The sequence below is a fragment of the Ranitomeya variabilis genome, chromosome 7, assembly GCF_051348905.1.
Source record: "Ranitomeya variabilis isolate aRanVar5 chromosome 7, aRanVar5.hap1, whole genome shotgun sequence".
NCBI lineage: Eukaryota > Metazoa > Chordata > Amphibia > Anura > Dendrobatidae > Ranitomeya > Ranitomeya variabilis.
In genome coordinates this window covers 173,991,069-174,014,113 of record NC_135238.1, presented here as the reverse complement: position 1 = coordinate 174,014,113, position 23,045 = coordinate 173,991,069, and the positions used below count along the sequence as shown (strand labels likewise).

Below are 23,045 nucleotides of genomic sequence, written 5' to 3'. Positions count from 1 at the left end.
ATCCATCCCGACTATCTCCCAGGGCCTGTTGTGGGGGGGTGAAGCAAACCAGCTGGCCGTGGACTAGGAGACTTGTTCTTGGCGCAGGAGACACACGCCCCAACATAGTCTGCAACGTCACGGGCCATATGCGGCCACCAGTATGTCCTCGCCAGTAGCTCAGATGTCCTTTTGGTCCCAAAATGTCCACCCACCCTGGATGAGTGAGCCCAAGAGAGAACCTCTGGACGCAAACTTGATGGTACAAAAGTTTTGCCCGGAGGCACAGACTCTAGTGAAACCGGGGCCAAAATTCTCTGGCTCTCAGAAGGGACAATAAGCCGAGGCTTCTCTTCCTCCTCCTCAGATGATACAACAGAGCGAGAGAGAGCGTTGGCACGAATGTTCTTCTCCCCAGAAAGCAAATGGAGGGTGAAATGGAACTGGGAGAAGAACAAGGACCATCTGGCCTGGCGAGAATTTAACTGCTGGTCTGTAAATAGACCAAATTATTGTGGTCTGTGAATACTTGGAAGGGAAAGCGAGCCCCCTCCAAAAGATGTCTCAACTCTGAGAAGGCCAACTTCATTGCTAGCAACTCCCTGTCCCCCATGGAATAATTCCTCTCCGCAGGTGAGAAGGTTTTGGAAAAGAAGAAGCAAGGATGCTTCCGACCTTGAGCATCCTTTTGGAAGAGGGCTGCTCCAGCACCAACGGATGAGGCATCCACCCCCATTATAAATGGCTTATCTACATCGGGGCGCTGTAGGATGGGAGCTCTAGCAAAATGAGATTTAATAGAAGTGAAGGCCTTGGAGACCTCCTCAGACCACAATTTGGGATTTGCTTCCTTCTTGGTGAGGGCTACTGTTGTGAATTTGGTTTTTGGGCTCCCCCGGTGGTCACTGGTGGTACTGGACTTGTGTGCTTCACTTTCTCTGTTCACCTGTTTCCATCAGGATATGGGAGTATCCTATTTAGCCTTGCTGCTCAGTTATTCTAGTGCCGGCCATCAATGTAACCAGAGCCTTTCTGTTGCATGTTCCTGCTTCTAGACTACTATCAGCTAAGTTGGACTCTTAGTCCTAAGTTTGTTTTGCATTTTTGTTCCAGTTCACAGTTATGTTATTTTTCTGTAGCTGGAAGCTCTTGTGGGCCGAAATTGCCACTCCGGTGTCATGAGTTGACACATGAGTCTTAAAGTAATTTCGGGATGGTATTTTAATAGGGTTTTCAGCTGACCGTGAAGTTCCCTATTGTATCTTCTTGTTATCTAGTAAGCGGACCTCGCTTTGCTGAACCTACCTTCATACTGCGTATGTCTTTTCCTCTGAACTCACCGTCAATATATGTGGGGGGCTTCTGTCTCCTTTTTGGGGGAATTTCCCTAGAGGTAAGCCAGGTCTGTCTTTTCCTCTATTAGGGTTAGTTAGTCCTCCGGCTGGCGCTAGGCGTCTAGGGATAAACCGTAGGTACGCCACCCGGCCACTGTTAGTTGTGTGGTAGGTTTAGCTCACGGTCAGCTCGAGATTCCATCACCCAAGAGCTGTTCTGTTATTTATGTTCTCTGACGTTCCCTTGCCATTGGGAACCCTGACAGGCTACCAAAGTTGAGAAATGAGGGATGAACTGGCGATAATAGTTAATGAACCCCATAAAGCGCTGCAACGCTTTAAGACAATGGGGTTCTTGCCAGTCCATCACAGCCTGCAGTTTGGCAGGATCCATAGCCAATCCCTGAGCAGAGATGATATAGCCCAGTGCAGCGCCCCAGAGTCCTGGTCGTTGCAGTATTGTCGCTCTTCCACTAAGGGGAGTGACGGTACGTCTAATGGTACTAAAGGAGTTCACCTGACCAGGTATCACAGTCACACACTACACTTCCCACTCCAACCACCAGGGGGAGCAAAGGGTTCTATGTATTAGGCCACTCCTCACACTCGGGTAAAACTAGGGGTTGGATAGGAAGTTAGAGGAGAACGCTACTGGGTGAGACCCAGGAAAGACCTGTCAGGCAGACAGGGGGAGAAGGAGGAACATCTGAGCTGCAGACAGAGGTCCCTGTCAGGGGTGGGATCCTGGCAGAGACTGAGCGAGAGATAGAACGTTACGGAGCTGCGCCTGCACCTCATTGCTGCATAATTCTAAGAAAGGACAAGAAGCGGAGTGTATTGTAGAGAAGTGAGAAATGAGATCACAGCACAAGGAGATAATACTGGGAGGAATTCTGCCCTAAGATCGGCAACATCCTTCTGAGGCGCGTAGCCGGTGGCCGGAACACCGAGGGAGTAATAGACTCTAAGCATTACTTCAAACTACGGCAGGACAGTTAATTCCAAGTTGGCTGCCCAACCTTTAACCTAATGAAGACAACGGAGGCAAATTGTGGGAGAGGGGCATCTCTAGGGTCCCTATAAAATAGCTCCAGGCCTACCCCATCATACGAGTCGTCCTATCCATATCATCTGGGGGACGTAGAGAGAGAATATCAGAAATATACACGACAGTTGTGAGGACTATCCCGTGGTGCTCAGCAGGGAGGTACTACAACACACAGGCGCAAGTAGGAAGGCTACTGATTTCCACCTGCAAAGGGAACTCTGGATGTGCCTTCGGACCGGCCGGATTCAGCCAGCCCTGTTATCAGTGCTCTGGATTGTGGATGCTGAAGTCTACAGTAAAAAGGTAAAGAGACTGCAACCTTGTGTCCTCATTATTTACTGTGACCTACACCATCATCATCTACCTTACTGGGAGGCCCTGGGGACATACTTCACCTGTGGGAAGGTATACCATCTAGCTGCCATTCCATCACCCCAGTGGACCCCTAGCAGCGTCGGTCATCCTGACCGAGTACCACAGGTGGCATCACGAACACTTGACAAACTCTACCCTTTGATTGGGCGCCCCTTAGCAGGGCCACGGACCGGGTCGGGCCACCGTGACATCCCCAGAACTGAGACAGAAGGGACCTGGTACCGAGTACCCCACTGCCCTGCATCTGGGGGCCATCCACCAGGAAAGGTAAGGACTCCTGCTCAAACACACATTTCTCCAACTTGGCGTAGAGGGAGTTAGCTCGTAAGAGGTCGAAGACTCTGCAAACATCTCTCCGGTGGGAGTCAATATCTGGAGAGTAGATGAGAATATTATCCAGATAGACTACGACCGAGGTGGAAAGCATATCCCGGAAGATATCGTTTACAAAGTCTTGAAAAATGGCTGGGGCATTACAGAGCCCAAAAGGCATCAATAGATATTCATATTGCCCATCCCTGGTGTTAAAAGCCATCTTCCATTCGTCCCCCTCACGGATGCGAATCAGGTTGTAAGCACCCCACAGATCTAGTTTAGTAAATACCCTTGCTCCCCGAAGCCTATCAAAAAGCTCAGATATCAGGGGCAGGGGATACTTATTCTTAATGGTGATGGCGTTAAGACCCCTGTAGTCAATGCATGGACATATTTCCCCGTTCTTCTTCTGCACGAAGAAGAACCCAGCCCCTGCAGGTGACACTGACTTTCTAACGAATCCTCTTGCCAGATTTTCCTGAATGTATTGTGACATTGCCTCCATCTCCGGGAGAGATAACGGATAGACTCGACCCTCGGGGAGGCTCAGCACCAGGCAAGAGCTCAATAGGACAGTCATAGGGGCGGTGAGGTGGAAGGGTCTCCGCAGCCCTTTTGGAGAACACGTCCGCATAGGGCCAATATTGCTTAGGGAGAGAGGAGAGATCTGCTGGTACCTCAGTAGTAGCTACCTGAACGCTTGCCCTCTGACATCTACCCCCACAAGATTCACCCCATCCCAAAATTCTGCCAGTGGACCACTCAATATGAGGAGAGTGGTACCGTAGCCAAGGTATCCCTAACAGGACCTCATCAATTCCCTCAGGAATGATGAGCAGAGATATAATCTCCTGATGAGATGGCGACATGGACAGAGTGAAAGGTATGGTCTGGTGTGTTATCTGTGAGGGCAGTGTCGACCCATTCACCACTCGTACGGTTACTGGTTGAGCTAGCATTACCAGGGGTATTGCGTGATGTTGGGCGAAGGCAGAAGACATAAAATTGCCCTCCACCCCAGAATCCACGCAGAGCTCTACCGTGTGAGTGAATGAGCCTATTGTAATTGTCCCCTTAAAGGACAATTTGGAGGCAAACGTCGCCGTGTCTAGTGTACCTCCACCTACTACCACTAGACGCTGATGTTTCCTCAACCGCTGGGAACATCTGGTGGCAAGATGTGCTGACTGCTGGCAAACATGACAGACCTTGAGTGCACGAGCGGTCCGGGACTTAGATCCCGCTCGTGACACTTCCATGGCCTCATGTGACTCAGGGACCTGGACCAGAGATTCCACAGGTTTGGCGAAGGTGGGAGCCAGCCAAAACCTCTGCCTACACTAGACCCGCTCTAACCTCCGCTCATGAAAACGGAGGTCAATACGAGTAGACACAGCTATTAACTCCTCCAGTGTGGTGGGAATCTCCCTAGAGGCCAGAGCGTCCTTCACGTGGTCAGCCAGCCCCCTCCAAAATATAGGGATAAAGGCTTTATCCGACCACTCCAGCTCAGATGCTAGGGTACGGAAGTGGACGGCAAAATGGCTGACCAAGGACGAGCCCTGAGTCAATGCCAACAGTTGGAGCGCCGTATCATGGGTGACTCGAGGTCCTAAAAAGACCTGTTTCAGAGTGCTCAGGAAAAGCGGAGCACTCTGCACCACATGATCGCCACGCGCCCACAGCGGCGTAGCCCATTCCAACGCCCTGTCCGACAGGAGAGACATAATAAATCCCACCTTTGCCCCCTCTGTGGGGAAACGTGCGGCCAGGAGCTTGAGGTGTATAGAGCACTGGCTCATGAAACCCCTACAAGATTTACTATCGCCAGAAAAATTTTCTGGCAGCGGGAGGTGAGAGAGTCGGAACAGGGATGGCAGTGGACAAGGTTGCTGCAGCCACGCTAGCAGCTTGAACAGCAACTGTGGTAACATCCACAGCTGAGGTTGTATGCTCGAGAGCCGCCAACCTACCCTCCAGCTGCTGGATTTACCGCAAGGATTGTTGTTTGTCCGCCATTTACTAGCCAGACCCTGGCGCTAGTATTGTTAGGGTTGGCGGAACGCACCAAATATATATATATATGAGACAGTTGGTGAGTTCGCAACCCAGGGTCCACCGTGCAGGAGAGAAACCTGCTGCTAGTAATAGGGGGTACTATACGGTGGTATTAGGGAACTCTGTTACATCACAGATTCGCTAGAATAACAAGATGCTGTGCCCTGTTAACCTCACAGAGGAACACAGCTACCAAACAGAGCAAAACTGTGGTCATGCAGTTAGAGTAGCAGACAAACAACTCCTCACCGGAGGTGCTGGTATTCTAGGGGCTTATTTCAGCCAAACCCTGACCACATACAAGCATGACCACACTGGCGCTGAGCTCTTTAACATTGGTTTGATACTAGCGCATGGCCATGCGGCCATGCGAACCTTTTATAGTTTAAGCACTCAAGGACCTTCCTAGTGGTCCAACAGGAACCGCTTCAGGACCTGCGCATGTGACCCCCAACCTCCATTGGGAGGTCGTCCCATGGGCATGCCCAGTATGGGAAAAGCAGGACTTAGTCCCAGAAAGATCTGCTCGCTGCTGATCAGCGCTGGCTACAAAGGCAGAGCCTTGAAGAGCAGTAGTAACCAGTCGCCCATTATCAGCCCGAGTCAGACGCTGGGACCGATGTCTCAGCTGAGCAGGCTCCACTGTGGCTGGAGAAGAATGGGAGAACGCAGCGAAGATGGTTTGAGATTCCCCTTGTGCAGAGGCGGGAACTCGACACCTAACATATATATATACCAGGATGACTGACATCTTACTATGAAGGGGTCATATACTATATATACCAGGATATGAGACATATATATCAGGATGGGCTCAAAATGGGGAACATTAGTACAGGATAAGGGGCATTACTACCTAGTAGGAAAGAGGGTGCAACACATATGTCCTTATAACATTTAGAATGCTACAATGAGCCATCTGATCAACAGGTGGAGCAGGGCCCGGGTCCGAGTTTCGCGCTTGGGCCCATCGGAATATAATAACTCCACTATGAACAGATCAGGCAAACTTTGAATTTGCCTGTTTGTGCAAATTGTCACTGAAAATTTGATTTACAGAGATGTTATTGAATGTCCCTTATTATGCCCTGGGATGTCTCCAGACCCCATAATAAATATAGCATAATAAACATGAGATGTAAAAGAAAAAAAAATCTTACACTGACTGTACTGGCCCCTCTGCTCTTCACATCGTATTACTCTTCTCGCTCTCGCTGAATCCATGAACCTCTTCCCACCAGGCTGGGGACCTTTCTGGGTAAGTGCTCATAAGGTCAGGATGTCTGTGCCCCATAACCTTCTGAGCGCATTCAAAGAACTGTCCCGGACCTCTTCAAACTAGAAAGTCCAAGCATAGTGTGATGAGGCCCGGGGATTCAGTGGTTGGAAGCGGAGATAGAAAGATGTGACAAGCCTTAAAGGCAACCTGTTAGGTGTCCCGTGCCCCCAGAACCACCAGCAGTGTATTTGCATATGTAGACACACTGCCTGACAATCCCTGTGTTATATTACATACATTGGAATCCAAGGGGTAACGCTTCTCCTTGCGTAGAGTGACATGACAGGCATGCTGAGGTGAGGAGACTTTTAAGCCACAATGCTACTCTGGGAAAAATGCAAATTGTCTCTTCAGAGAGGAAGAGGTCTAGAACTCTAGTGCCATCTCCTGGACATAGCAATCCTAAAAGTCAATGTAGACTTTCCAATGAGCCTTCTCACATGACTTAGGGTAAAAGCCAAAATCTGAATCTCAGTTTGGAGACACTGTGTTTTGGGTTACTGCCTCTCGCCAATGCAAAGTTTGGGAAGTATTTACACAGAGTGTCTGAACGGAATCCAAGGGGTAGCATTTCTCCTGCGATGTCGCCGGTACTTGTAATTTGTTATTACACGTCACCAACACAGGGAAGGTAATATCATGTTTAGTGGGCCAACTAGTCTGAGACACTAATGCCCCTTCAAGTAGCCAAAGCCCACATTTACATATCATAAACAGACTTTAGAAATACTTTTTCTAAATATCAGTATATATGTTGGTGGTTCTGGGAACATGGGGGACCTGATAGATTCCCTTTAAAGGTGAGCAGTAAAGTGAGTATAAGTGATTTTTTTAAATTGTTTATGCCCATTTGCAGATTAGCAATATGGCAGCCAGTGCCAATCATTTAGTTGAATCTGTGCAGAAGCAAATTACCAAAAAAAATCCAAATTTTGCCAATATTCAAGCAGAATTCAATTCTACTGTGCAATGAGAAATTAATATACCGTAGATGCCACCTACCTGGTCTTGACACTGTGGGAAACTCCTGGAAGCGGTTTTCCCTGCTCTACCAGGAAGGCTGCAGTCTATTGCAAACAAGTGGAAGTGGGAGTTGAGCCTCAAACTGCACAACTATATCAGGTGAGCAAGTTTCATTTACAACTCACCTTTTTAATTAAATAAATTCAATATTACTACGCTTATATACTGACACGTCTTTTCTCCTCTGTGCTCCTCCATCAATTGTCACAGATGCTACTTACGTTATATGTAATCATTAACTCACCTCTGACATCACTACATTCAGGTCATCTGACAAATTTCTGTATTCAAGCACACTAGATGGTTCAAAACCGTGTGCAGCCAAGCATCCTCTCGTCTTCAACACTCGAACTGACTCATCGACAAACTTTTCTTTTGAGAAAAAATGTGCCGCAAGTCCAGCATGTACCAGGTCCACAGAAGCATCCTTCAGAGGTAACATCTCAGCCGGAGACACCCTGCAGACAGGACAGATAATGGCCAGTGCCACTTATACCATCTAATTCTCTCATTATACCAGCAGAATTAGGAAATCCAGTGTAGCACTCACCTGTATGACACATTTTTTGCCACAGTCAGTTGTTTAGCCACATTTATTTGGGATTCACTGATGTCTAGTCCAAGGACCTTCGTGAAGTGAGGAGCAAGAGGTAAAGTGTAACGTCCAGTCCCACAGCCAACATCCAATGCCATTTCAAGGGGCCGCCCATTTGTCTTTATAAAAAGGTAGAGTACATTTTGTAAAGCTAGAATGCTTTCCACATACATTGTTTATTATACTGATAGATGTAAGTTGTAGGTGCAATCATTTGGTATTTTGGTCCATTTACATACACTTAAAATACATTGCAGCATGGCATGTACACATTTCTACACAATTGCTTATTTACACATGAATATAACCATTAGGATCCACAAAGGAAAGTATTTGCCAGAACTGTATCCAGCTTAGGCGTATTAGCGCAGACAGCTAAAGAGTTTAGACATGTATTGAGATTGTTGGTATGGAACTGCAACACAGAACTAGGATAGAAGGGGGAAAACTGACCCTGTCTCTGAGACTAGGCTGATACCCTACGATGGAGTGGGCGACCTATTCCTTGCGAATAGACCCACCGATGATTCTAGGTTAATCTCAGCTAAGACCTATAGATAGGAGGAAGGAGGTCCCAGAAAGAGCTAAGGACTGGGTATAAAAACAGGTCACCTTCTAATAGAAAGCAGAGACGGCTGCCGAAACCAACTGAAAACAGAAACTAAAGATAGCATAACCAGAGATCCCAGAACTGCACAATATCAAATCTCAGCGAAGACCTATAGATAGGAGGAAGGAGGTCCCTGAAAGATCTAAGGACTGGGTATAAAAACAGGTACCCTCCTAATAGAAAAGACAGAGACAGCTGCAGAAACCAACTGAAAACAGAAACTAAAGATAGCAGAACCAGAGATCCCAGAACTGCACAATATCAAACACAGAAAGCTATCAAAGCACCTAGCCAGAACTCTAGCGGATTAACACTGTTATCCAGCAAGGAATGGGAGGCAGGTGCTGGGTAATAAAGGGTGATACAATCACCTGACCTAAGGCAACCCACCACCGAGGGAAAAAGACCAGCAGCCAGAAAACCACAACAAGATGGCGGAAGGCCAAAAAACAAAACAGATTCTAACAGTACCTCCTCTTTTACGAGGATCCTCCAGATCCTTTTGGCTGAGCTTTATTCAGAAATCTCCTGTGAAAAGCCTTAATCAGCCTTGAGACCGAGACATCCTCAGCTTTCACCTAGGAATTATCCTCGGGACCAAAACCCTTCCAGGACACGAGATACTGCAACATTCCTCTGTGCCACCTGGAATCTAAAATGCGTGAAATCTCAAACTCGCCATCCTCATCAACTGGGGGAACAGTCGGCATCGCCTCCTTATCTGGTGTGTCAACTTTCTTCAGTAAAGATACATGAAAAACTGAATTAATTCTCCAGGACGAGGGGATGTCTAATCTCACCACTGCCGAGTTGACAACCTGAACCACTTTGAAGGGTCCTACAAACTTAGGCCCCAGTTTTTTAGAAGGCATTTTCAAACGCAGATTCCTAGAGGACAACCAGACCATGTCTGTCATGATTCCCAATGGCAGGGACATAGGCAAAAACAGGACTAGCTCTAGGATGATGGAATCTAAGCTGACCGCGATGCTGAACCTCACGCACAACTACCAGTGGCCGGGGAACGTACCTGCATTTTATCCCTAGACGTCTCGCACCAGCCGGAGATCTAGCTACCCCTAATAGAGGAAACACAGACCTGGCTTGCCTCCAGAGAAAACCCCAAAGTGATAGTAGCCCCCAACATATAATGACGGTTAGTTAAGAAGAAAACACATACGCAGTATGAATACAGGTTCAGCAAAGAGAGGCCCACTAACTAGATAGCAGAAAATACAAAAGTGGACTACGCGGTCAACTCAAAACCCTACAAAATACCATCCTGAAATGACTTTAAACTCCGGTATCAACTCATTACACCGGAGTGGTCATTTCAGTTCACTAGAGCTTCCAGCAGCAAGATTCATATAAATGCACGCTGGACAAAAGGTACAGATGATCCAACTTATCTGAATCAGCAGACTTGGAGCAGGTAGCAAGTAACAGAGGAGCTCTGGTAACATTGATAGCCGGCAAGTAAATGACTGAGAAGCCAGACTATATAGGAAACTCCCATTTCCTGATGGAAACAGGTGCACTGGAGATAAAAGACAGAAGTCAACCAGTACCACCAGCAGCCACCAGAGGGAGCCCACAAACAGAATTCACAACAGTACCCCCCCTTGAGGAGGGGGCACCGAACCCTCATGAGAACCACCAGGGCGATCTGGATGAGCCCTATGAAAGGCGCGAACCAAATCAGAGGCATGAACATCAGAGGCCGTCACCCAAGAATTATCCTCCTGACCGTATCCCTTCCATTTAACCAAATATTGAAGTCTCCGTCTGGAAATGCGAGAGTCCAAAATCTTCTCCACAACATACTCCAATTCACCCTGCACCAGCACAGGAGCAGGAGGCTCAACAGAAGGAACAACCGGTATCTCGTACCTCCGCAACAAAGACCGATGGAAGACATTATGAATAGTGAAAGATGCTGGTAGGTCCAAACGAAACGATACAGGATTAAGAATCTCCAAAATCTTATAAGGACCTATGAACCGAGGTTTAAACTTAGGAGAAGAGACCTTCATAGGGACAAAACGAGAAGATAACCACACCAAGTCCCCAACGCGAAGACGATTACCAGCACGACGACGACGATTAGCAAACTGCTGAGTCTTCTCCTGGGACAACTTCAAGTTGTCCACCACATGACTCTAAATCTGGTGCAATCTATCCACCATAGTGTCCACTCCAGGACAATCCGAAGATTCCACCTGGCCAGATGAAAAACGAGGGTGAAACCCCGAATTGCAAAAGAAAGGAGAAACCAGAGTGGCAGAACTAGCCCGATTATTAAGGGCAAACTCCGCCAACGGCAAAAAGGCGACCCAGTCATCCTGATCAGCAGACACAAAACACCTCAAATAAGTCTCCAAGGTCTGATTAGTTCGCTCTGTCTGGCCATTCGTCTGAGGATGGAAGGCAGACGAAAAAGACAAATCAATGCCCATCCTGGCACAGAACGCCCGCCAAAATCTAGACACAAATTGGGATCCCCTGTCCGAAACGATGTTTTCCGGGATGCCATGTAAACGAACCACATTCTGAAAAAATAGAGGAACCAACTCAGATGAAGAAGGCAACTTGGGCAAGGGTACCAAATGAACCATTTTAGAAAAACGGTCACACACCACCCAGATGACGGTCATTTTCTGAGAAACCGGGAGATCCGAAATAAAGTCCATAGAGATGTGCGTCCAAGGCCTCTTCGGAATAGGCAAGGGCAACAACAATCCACTAGCCCGAGAACAGCAAGGCTTGGCCCGAGCACAAACATCACAAGACTGCACAAAAGTATGCACATCCCGGGACAAGGAAGGCCACCAAAAGGACCTGGCCACCAATTCTCTGGTACCAAAGATTCCAGGGTGGCCAGCCAACACAGAAGAATGAACCTCCAAGATGACTCTACTGGTCCACTCATCTGGAACAAACAGTCTCCCAGGCGGACAACGATCAGGCCTATCCACTTGAAACTCCTGCAAAGCACGTCGCAAGTCTGGAGAGACAGCAGACAATATCACCCCATCCTTAAGGATACCCGTAGGCTCAGAATCACCAGGGGAGTCAGGCTCAAAACTCCTAGAAAGGGCATCTGCCTTCACATTTTTGAACCCAGTAGATACGAGACCACGAAATTAAACCGGGAGAAGAACAATGACCAGCGCGCCTGTCTAGGATTCAGACGCCTGGCTGACTCAAGGTAAATCAGATTCTTGTGATCAGTCAAGACCACCACCTGATGCCTAGCACCCTCAAGCCAATGACGCCACTCCTCAAAGGCCCACTTCATAGCCAAGAGCTCCCGATTACCAACATCATAATTTCGCTCGGCGGGCGAAAATTTTCGAGAAAAGAACGCACATGGTCTCATCACCGAGCAATCAGAACTTCTCTGCGACAAAACCGCCCCCGCTCCGATCTCCGAAGCATCAACTTCAACCTGAAAAGGAAGTGAAACATGAGGCTGGCGCAACACAGGAGCAGAAGAAAAGCGGCGCTTAAGCTCCCGAAAGGCCTCCACAGCCGCCGAGGACCAATTGGAAACATCAGCACCCTTCTTAGTCAAATCCGTTAGAGGCTTAACAACACTTGAAAAACCAGTTATAAATCGACGATAGAAATTAGCAAAGCCCAAGAATTTCTGAAGACTCTTAAGGGAAGTCGGTTGCGTCCAATCACAAATAGCCCGAACCTTGACAGGATCCATCTCAATAGAAGAAGGGGAAAAAATGTACCCCAAAAAAGAGATCTTCTGAACCCCAAAAATACACTTTGAACCCTTTACAAACAAAGAATTGGCCCGCAAAACCTGAAAAACCTTCCTGACCTGTTGAACATGCGACTCCCAGTCATCGGAAAAAATCAAAATATCATCCAAATACACAATCATAACTCCATCCAGATATTCACGGAAAATATTGTGCATAAAGGACTGAAAGACTGAAGGGGCATTAGAAAGACCAAAAGGCATTACCAGATACTCAAAATGGCCCTCGGGCGTATTAAATGCAGTTTTCCACTCATCTCCCTGCTTAATCCGCACCAAATTATACGCACCCCGAAGGTCAATCTTAGAGAACCACCTTGCCCCCTTAATACGAGCAAACAAATCAGTCAACAGTGGCAAAGGATACTGATATTTGACTGTAATCTTATTCAACAGCCGATAATCAATACAAGGCCTCAGGGAACCATCTTTTTTACCCATGAAAAAAAAACCTGCTCCTAAAGGGGATGAGGATGGACGGATATGTCCCTTTTCCAAGGACTCCTTAATATACTCTCGCATAGCAGCATGCTCTGGCACAGACAGATTGAACAAACGACCTTTAGGAAATTTGCTGCCAGGAATCAAATCTATAGCACAATCGCAATCCCTGTGAGGAGGGAGCGAACTAAGTTTAGGCTCCTCAAAAACATCACAATAGTCAGACAAAAATGCCGGAACCTCAGAGGGAGTAGATGAAGCAATGGAAACCAAAGGTACTTCCCCATGAACCCCCTGACATCCCCAGCTTAATACGGACATTGTTTTCCAGTCAAGAACTGGGTTGTGAGTTTGTAACCATGGCAATCCAAGCACTAAGACATCATGCAAATTATGCCACACAAGGAAACGAATCACCTCCTGATGGTCTGGAGTCATACACATAGTCACTTGTGTCCAGTATTGAGGTTTATTCCTAGCCAATGGCGTGGAGTCAATACCCTTCAAAGGAATAGGGACCTCCAGAGACTCTAGACTAAACCCACAGCGCCTGGCAAAGGACCAATCCATAAGACTCAGGGCGGCGCCAGAGTCCACATAGGCATTCACGGTAATAGATGATAACGAACAAATCAAAGTCACAGACAAAAGGAACTTAGACTGCAAAGTGCTAACTGCAAAAGACTTATCAACCCTTTTTGTGCGTTTAGAGCATGCTGATATAACATGAGCAGAATCGCCACAATAGAAGCACAACCCATTTTTACGACTATAATTCTGCCGTTCACTTCTGGACAGAATTCTATCACATTGCATATTCTCCGGTGCCTGCTCAGAAGACACCGCCAAATGGTGCACAGGTTTGCACTCCCGCAAACGCCGGTCAATCTGAATAGCCATTGTCATGGACTCATTCAGACCTGTGGGCGTAGGAAACCCCACCATGACATCTTTAACGGCGTCAGAGAGACCCTCTCTGAAATTCGCCGCCAGGGCGCACTCATTCCACTGAGTAAGCACAGACCATTTTTGAAATTTTTGACAATATACCTCAGCTTCATCATGCCCTTGAGAGAGGGCTATCAAGGCTTTTTCAGCCTGAATCTCCAAATTAGGTTCCTCATAGAGCAACCCCAGCGCCAGAAAAAACGCATCCACATTGAGCAGCGCAGGGTCCCCTGGCGCCAATGCAAATGCCCAATTCTGGGGGTCACCCCGCAACAAGGAAATAACAATCTTAACCTGCTGAGCGGGGTCTCCAGCGGAGTAAGATCTCAGAGAAAGATACAATTTACAATTGTGCTTAAAATTCAAAAAACGAGATCTATCTCCAGAAAAAAACTCTGGTATAGGAATTTTAGGTTCAGACATAGGAGCATGTATGACAAAGTCTTGTATATTTTGAACCTTAGAAGCAAGATTATTCAGATTTGAAGCTAAACTCTGGATATCCATTTCTCAGCAGCTGAGATCTGAGCCATTCAGGGATTAAGAGGAGGGGAAAGAAGCAGACTGCAATTATGGCTAGACAGAAGTCAGAGTAAAAAAAAGGTGTCAGAGACTTCTTTTCTCTCCTTCTTCAGCCAATACTTAACACAGTCAGGCCGGCTATACTGTCATGATTCCCAATGGCAGGGACATAGGCAAAAACAGGACTAGCTCTAGGATGATGGAATCTATGCTGACCGCGATGCTGAACCTCACGCACAACTACCAGTGGCCGGGGAATGTACCTGCGTTTTATCCCTAGACGTCTCACACCAGCCGGAGATCTAGCTACCCCTAATAGAGGAAACACAGACCTGGCTTGCCTCCAGAGAAAACCCCAAAGTGATAGTAGCCCCCAACATATAATGACGGTTAGTTAAGAAGAAAACACATATGCAGTATGAATACAGGTTCAGCAAAGAGAGGCCCACTAACTAGATAGCAGAAAATACAAAAGTGGACTACGCGGTCAACTCAAAACCCTACAAAATACCATCCTGAAATGACTTTAAACTCCGGTATCAACTCATTACACCGGAGTGGTCATTTCAGTTCACTAGAGCTTCCAGCAGCAAGATTCATATAAATGCACGCTGGACAAAAGGTACAGATGATCCAACTTATCTGAATCAGCAGACTTGGAGCAGGTAGCAAGTAACAGAGGAGCTCTGGTAACATTGATAGCCGGCAAGTAAATGACTGAGAAGCCAGACTATATAGGAAACTCCCATTTCCTGATGGAAACAGGTGCACTGGAGATAAAAGACAGAAGTCAACCAGTACCACCAGCAGCCACCAGAGGGAGCCCACAAACAGAATTCACAACACATGTCCCCAAATGCAAACAACGCCTCCCTTCTTTTCTTGTCAAAATATTTCTTTGACCTCCTATTTGCCTCCTTCAGATTATGGTGTACATTGGTCCAAACCCTGCCCAAATTTTCCAGAAAAACTCTCCTTCTCAGGCACCGCTGCCCCAATCTTTGAAAATGGACTGAAAGATGAATGCCCCCCTGTACAGCAAAAAAAAAGAGAACACCCAGCCAAGGAAGACGTATGACTATTAAGAGAAAACTCAGCTAGTTGTAGATATTCCGACTACATCTCCTGATTGTCTGCTACAAAACATCTCAAAAACTCGTCGCGTCATCCTGGTTCTTCCTTTCAGTTAGTCCATTAGAATCCGGATGATAACCTGACGAAAATGACAAAGGAACCTTTAATCTGTCACAAAAAGCATGCCAAAAGCGAGCCACAAACTGTGGTCCTCTATTGGAATCAATGTCCATGGGAAACCCATGGAGCCTGACAATCTCTTTCACAAATGCCTTAGCTAGAGTCTTGGAGCAGGGTAATTTATCGAATGGAACCAGATGACACATCTTACTAACCGGTCCACAACAACCCAGATAACAGAAAAACCCTCGGAGACCGGCAGTTCGGTGATAAGATCCATAGCAAGATGTGACCATGGCAAACTAGGAACCTCCAAAGGGCACAGCAAGGGCATGTGAGGCCTTCGACCTAGCGCACACATACACTGACGCACCCACTTGATGATTTCTCTTTGCCACCCTGGCCACCAGAAACTTCAACCTATCGACTTTCTAGTTTCTAAAATCCCAGGATGACCCGCCAACCGAGATTCATGACATTCAGCAAACAAAGCTCTCCGCAAGGCTCTAGGCACAAATAATTTACCATACGGAGTGTTAGTTGGTGCAGCATTCTGGGCCTCTAGGATGCTACTCTCCAACTCAGAACCCAATGCTGCCACCACCACCCCTCTCTGCAAAATACATTCCTCCTTCTCAGTATTAACTGCTGGAGAGAAACTAAGAGACAAAGCATCCGCTTTAACATTCTTTGTCCCAGGGATATATATTACAGAGAAATGAAACCGGGCAAAAAACAGGGCCCACCTAGCTTGACGGGCATTCAAACATTTAGCAGCATCCAGATATATCAGATTCTAATTATCAGTAAAAACCTGTATTGGATGTCTAGCCCCATCCAAAAAATGTCGCCAATGCTCAAACGCGAGTTTAATGGCCAGCAACTCTGTTCCCAACATCATAGTTGAGCTCAGTCTCCGAAAAGTTTTTAGAAAAGAAAGCACAGGGATGCACCCCATCCTCTCCCTCCTTGGACGGAACTGCCCCCACCCCTGAACTGAAGGGGCATCAACCTCTACCAGAAATGGCTTGGTCTCATCTGTCTGGATCAAAACAGGAGCAGAGCTAAACCTCTCCTTGAGATGCTCAAAAGTCTTAACAGCCTCAGAGGACAATTGAACAGTATTAGAACCCTTCTTGATGAGATCAGTTATAGTTTTAGCAATCACAGAAAAATTCTTTATTAATTTTCTGTATTAATTAGCGAACCCTAAAAATCTCTGAACCGGCTTCAAACATTCAGGCCTAGGCCACTCCAATACTGCCTGAGCCTTCACCGGGTCCATCTCAAACCCATCACTGGAGACAAGGTACCCCAAAAAGCTCATTTTCTGTACCGCAAACTCGCACTTCTCCAGTTTAGCAAAGAGTGAGTTTTCGCTCAAAATCTGTAGAACTTTGCAGACTCTCTGCCAATGCGATTCCAGATCGGACAAGTAAATCAAAATATCATCCAAATAAACAATAATACTCCTACCGATCAATGACCTCAGAATGTCATTAAAGAAATTTTGAAAATGCTGATGCATTACTAAGGCCAAAAAGCATCACCAGACACTCAAAATGACCTTCTGGGGTATTAAAGGCTGTCTTCCATTCATCGCCCTCCTTCACCCGCAGCAAATTATATGCCCCATGAAGGTCAAACTTAGAGAACCACTTCGCTCCGGTTAGTTGTTTAAACAAATCCGGAATCAGCGGCAATGGGTAAGGATTGCGCACAGTGATCTTATTAATCTCCAGAAAATCCAGACACGGCCTAAGGCCCCCATCCTTATTTTTGAAGAAAAAAGAATCCTACAGCCACAGTGGACTTAGAGGGTCTTATATGACCTGCAGCTAAACTAGTCAGTAGGTATTCCTTTAAGGCCTTCCTCTCAGGAATCGTCAGATTAAATAAACGACTGTTAGGAAGTGTGGCACCTGGGACGAACTCAATAGCGCAGTCGTAATCTCTATGAGGTGGTAGAACTTGTGACTCAACCTCTAAAAATACCCTCCAGAAATCCTGAATGGCTTCAGGTAGCTCCTTCTTCACAACAGCAGCAATGTGAACATTACAACAATTACCATAACACCCCTGACCTCAGGACCTTATAGTACTAGAAGACCAGTCCAGGAAAGGATTGTGCATTTTTAACCAGGGTAAACCCAGGACGACTGGGCAAGGTAATTTAGCAAGGACAAACAAGTCTATACACTCCTGATGTTCCATATTCACAGTAAGTGGGAACCTGGTCACCTTTCGAGAAATACACTCATGTTTCAGAGGAGTGTTATCAATAGCCACAACAGGAATAGGAGATGACAATGGTTCAGAATCAAACTTATATTTGTCTAGGAATTGTTGATCAATCTAATTAAGTGCAGAACCACAATCCATCATTACCTGAAATCAATGGAATGACCATGATATGTGGTATTACCAGAAAAAAACCTCCTGTGGATCGTAAAAATGCAATACAAACTTGAGTGTTACTCCTACTGACTTTTTTTTCTTTCCTTATGCGAACCTCACATTGCTTAAAAAAAATGGTCAGCCTTACCACAATACAAGCATAGCCCTTCAGAAAACCTCTTCTCCCTCTCCTGGTAATGAGAGGACATCGCCCCAAGTTGCATCGGTTCCCCGCTGTCAACGAGGCTATCCTGAGAGACGGGGTTCAGCATTATAAGAGCCTTCTCTTCATTCTGTCTGTCTCTCAATCTTCTATCCACACGAATAGCTAACTGCATAGCAGTTTCCAAAGTATCAGGGTCAGGATATGCAATCAGCAAATCTTTAACTCTTTCACTCAAACCTGCTTAAAACTGACTCTTGAGTGCTGGGTTATTCCACCTGAAATCTGCGGACCATCGTCTGAACTGGGTGCAATACCTCTCAGCATCAACAGAACCCTGTTTAAGCCATCTGAGCTCTACCTCAGCTGATGTGACCCTATCAGGATCATCATATAACAACCCCATAGCAGAAACAAAAATGCTTCTACTGATGTCAAACAAGGATCATCAGGATGTAATGAAAATGCCCAGATTTGGGGTTCATTTCGCAATAAAGACATAATAATCCCCACACATTGCAATTCACTCCCTGAGGATCTGGGTCTAAGCCGAAAATAAAGTAAACATGCATTTTTAAACGTAAAAAATGCCTGCCATTTACCAGAAAAAACTCAGGTAATCCTACCTTAGGTTCTTCAGAGCGTGCTCCAAAGTAATTACTCACGTGCTGTTGCAGGTCGGCTACTTCCAAAGTTAACTCTTGCAAGCGTTGAGCAAGTTCTTGGACGCTGCACATATTGAAGGAATCCGGGAGAGAATTTTTTTTTTGTAGGGCTGGACAAACTGTTACAGAACTGCAACACAGAACTAGAATAGAAGGGGGAAAACTGACCCTGCACTGAGACTAGGCTGATACCCTACGATGGAGTGGGCGACCCATTCCTTGCAAATAGATCCACCGAAGATCCTAGGTTAATCTCAGCGAATAACTATAGATAGGGGGAAGGAGGTCCCTGAAAGATCTAAGGACTGGGTATAAAAACAGGTCACCTCCTAATAGAAAAGACAGAGACGGCTGCAGAAACCAACTGAAAACAGAAACTAAAGATAGCAGAACCAGAGATCCCAGAACTGCACAATATCAAACACAAAAAGCTATCAAAGCACCGCAGCTTCTTCCGGTATTGAGCGGTCACATGGTACCGCTCATTACAGTAATGAATATGGACCCCACTCCACTCCCATAGGGGTGGAGCCACATACTTATTACTGTAATGAGCGGTACCGTGTGACCGCTCACTACAGGAAGAAGCTGCGTTGCCGGGGGAGCCAGGGACCACGCCAGGAGCAGGTGAGTATAACTCAGTGCGCTATTTTCACCTGCTCTTCGTTCCACTGCCGCCGCCACCAGCTGCCACATCTTCCCCTTCCTCTGCACTGACGCTCAGGTCAGAGGGCGCGGTGATGCGATTAGTGTGCGCCCTCTGCCTGATCATCAGTGCAGAGGATGGAAGACACAGCGGTGCCCGGCGATGGTGGAACGAGGAGCAGGTGAATATAGCAAGTGCCGGGGGCCTGAGAGGTGAGTATATGATTTTTTATTTTTTTTTATCGCAGCAACAGTATATGGGGCAAATGACTGTATGGAGCATCTTATGGGGCCATAAGCAACATTTGTGGAGCATTACATGGGGCAAATGACTGCATAGAGCATGTTATGGGGCCATAGTCAGCATTTGTGCAGAATTATATGGGGCAAATGTCTGTATGGAGCATGTTATGGGGCCATAATCAACGTTTGTGGAGCTTTATATGGGTCAAATATCTTTATGGAGCATCTTATGGGTCCATAATCAGCATTTGTGCAGCATTATATGGGGCAAATGTCTGTATGGAACATCTTATGGGGCCATAATCCACATTTGTGCAGCATTATATGGGGCAAATGTCTGTATGGAGCATCTTATGGGGCCATAATCTGCATTTGTGCAGCATTATATTGGGTATATTTTAATATGGAGCATCTTATGGAGCCCATCATAAACTGTATGGAGCATTATATAGGGCGTATTTTGTATGGAGCATCTTATGGGGCCCATCATAAACTTTATGGAGCATTATATGGGGCTCCTGATTCAATATGGATATTCAAAAACAATTAACCTACTGATGTCTCAATTAATTTTACTTTTATTGGTATCTATTTGTATTTTTGACATTTACCGGTAGCTGCTGCATTTTCCACCCTCGACTATACTCGAGTCATTAAGTTTTCCCAGTTTTTTGTGGCAAAATTAGGGGTCTCGGCTTATACTCGGGTCGGCTTATACTCGAGTATATACGGTAAATTTCCCCTAAGTCATTGCTTTGTAGGACCACCTTTCGCTACAATTACTGCTGCAAATCTTTTGTGGTGTGTGTTTATCAGCTTTACACATCTACACCGTGTTCTAAATTATTATGCAAAACAAAACAATTAAATCTTTATGACACTTAAATCCAATTTGCATAATAATTTGGAACACGGTGTAGAGGCTGAAATTTTTGACCATTCTTCTTTGCAAACTAGATTTAGCTCAGTGAGGTTGGATGGAGGCGTCTGTGAACAGCAATATTAAAGTCTAGCCACAGGTTCTCAATGGGATTTAGGTCTGGACTTTGACTGGGCCAATGAAAAACATGATTATGCTTTAATCTAAACCATTTCACTGTATCTCTGGCAGTGTGTTTAGGGAAGTTGTCCTGTTGGAATGTGAACCTATGTAGGGTACCTCTATTCTTCTCGTCCGACTACATGCACCACTGACCCCATTCCCTCACATCTCCTCCAGTCTCTCTCTCCAGTCGTCACAACTCACTTAACTACAATCTTTAATCTCTCCCTCTCCTCTGGCATTTTCCCCTCCTCCTTCAAACACTCCATCATTACTCCATTACTAATGAAACCCGCCCTCGACCCATCCTGCACAAACAACTACAGACCAGTCTCCAATCTCCCCTTCATCTCTAAACTCTTGGAGTGCCTGGTCTACTCCCGCCTTACCCGTTACCTCTCCACTCATTCCCTCCTAGACCCTTCACAGTTCGGTTTCCGCGCCCTACATTCGACAGAAACTGCACTCATCAAGGTGACCAATGGCCTTCTGACAGCAAAATGTAATGGTGACCACTCTCTGCTCATTCTTCTCGACCATTCTGCGGCTTTTGACACTGTTGACCACCCTCTCCTACTCTCTAGGCTCCAGTCACTAGACATTAAGAACACTGCTCTCTCCTGGTTCTCTTCCTATCTTTCTGACCGCTCCTTCAGTGTTCAATTCTCTGCCTCCACTTCATCTTCTCTTCCTCTCACTGTCGGGGTACCTCAGGGCTCAGTCCTGGGCCCCCTTCTCTTCTCGCTCTACACGGCCCCAATTGGACAGACCATCAGCAGATTTGGCTTTCAGTACCATCTTTATGCTGATGACACACAACTATACACATCATCCCTGGACCTTACCCCTGCTGTACTACAGAACGCCACTGACTGTCTGTCCGCAGTCTCCAACATCATGTCCGCTCTCTATCTGAAACTCAACCTCTCCAAAACTGAACTTCTTCTGCTCCCGCCATCTACCAACCTCCCTAAATCTGGCATTTCCCTCTCCATGGGTGGCACCATAGTAACACCCCAGCAGCAGGCGCGCTGTCTGGGTGTTATGTTTGACTCCGATCTCTCTTTCACCTCCCATATACAATCTCTTGCCCGCTTGTGCGGCTTACACCTAAAGAACATCTCTAGGATCTGCCCTTTTCTCACCATGGAAACAACAAAAACCCTCACTGTCGCTTTGATCCACTCCTGCCTGGACTACTGCAATGCTCTAATAATTGGCCTCGCCCTTACTCGACTTTCCCCTCTCCAGTCTATCCTTAATGCAGCAGCCAGGGTCGTCCATCTAGCCAATCGTTACTCAGACGCATCTGCTCTTCGCCAGTCGTTACACTGGCTGCCCATTCATTACAGGATACAATTCAAAGTACTTGTTCTCACCTACAAAGCTCTCCACAGTGCGGCACCCCCATACATTTCCTTGCTTATTTCGGTCTATCGGCCTAACTGATCGCTGCACTCTGCAAATGACTTTCGAATAACCTCTGCACTAATCCGTACCTCACACTCCCAACTCCAAGGCTTCTCCCGTGCTGCGCCAATCCTCTGGAATGCTCTACCCCAAGATATTAGGACCATCCACAATTTGCATAGTTTTAGGCGCTCCCTCAAAACATGTTTATTCAGAGCGGCCTAGCACGTTCACTAATCAATCATTTTATGTTTGTGTGTGTGTAGTCCATTCACTATCTCAATCTATCCCCCACCCCCTGAAGATGGCTGGACCATCATTGTAAATATATCATTGTAAAAACACACCTGTACTTTGTATCTCCCCCACCTCATTGTAGATTGTAAGCTCTCACGAGCAGGGTTGTCTTATTTTGCTTTAATTATTGTAATGTTAACGTTGTTACTTATGACTGTTGTGTTTGAAACTGCTAAACTGTAAAGCGCTGCGGAATATGTTGGCGCTATATAAATAAAGATTATTATTATTATTATGTAGGGGGATGGGCATGTTGCCTACACTCCTTGAGAAGCCTTTATTTAATATTGTACAGTGTAATACGTGGTGTATACTGCGTGATTCATAATATTATGTGATGTTAACTATAATGGCCACAAGATGGCACTAACATTGTTATAGTCTGTCCAGCACCAGTGAGTAGTGTAAGTCCATAGTTTAACCCAGAGAGGGAGGGTATATGCAGCAGGATCAGAAAGGACTTCCTGGTAGTCAGAAAGAGCCCAGAGTGTGCAGAGTAATATATATACCATTGTAGCTACTAAGCATCTGCAGTAAAGAAAGTCAAGTGTTGTTATACTAGAACACATCTTCTCCTATGGAGAAATCACAGGACGTGTTGCTACAGGATTGAGTCTATGACTGTTGTGGACTGGATGCTAACAGTAGTTGTAAGGGGTCATAGCATAACTCCTTGACCTGTGCGGT

The 23,045-nt window shown here is 46.3% G+C and overlaps 1 protein-coding gene across 1 annotated transcript in view; it reads right to left on the bottom strand.

The window, feature by feature from the left end:
- The window catches only part of LOC143785775 (putative methyltransferase DDB_G0268948), a 93,219-nt gene that overhangs the window by 15,304 nt on the left and 54,870 nt on the right, over positions 1-23,045 (bottom strand). Inside the window, exons 3-4 of the mRNA XM_077274897.1 lie at positions 7,962-8,125; positions 7,656-7,869 (exon numbers count right to left, since the gene is read on the bottom strand). Of these exons, the coding sequence (XP_077131012.1) occupies positions 7,656-7,869; positions 7,962-8,125 (378 nt within the window). The remainder of the gene's footprint in view (positions 1-7,655; positions 7,870-7,961; positions 8,126-23,045) is intronic.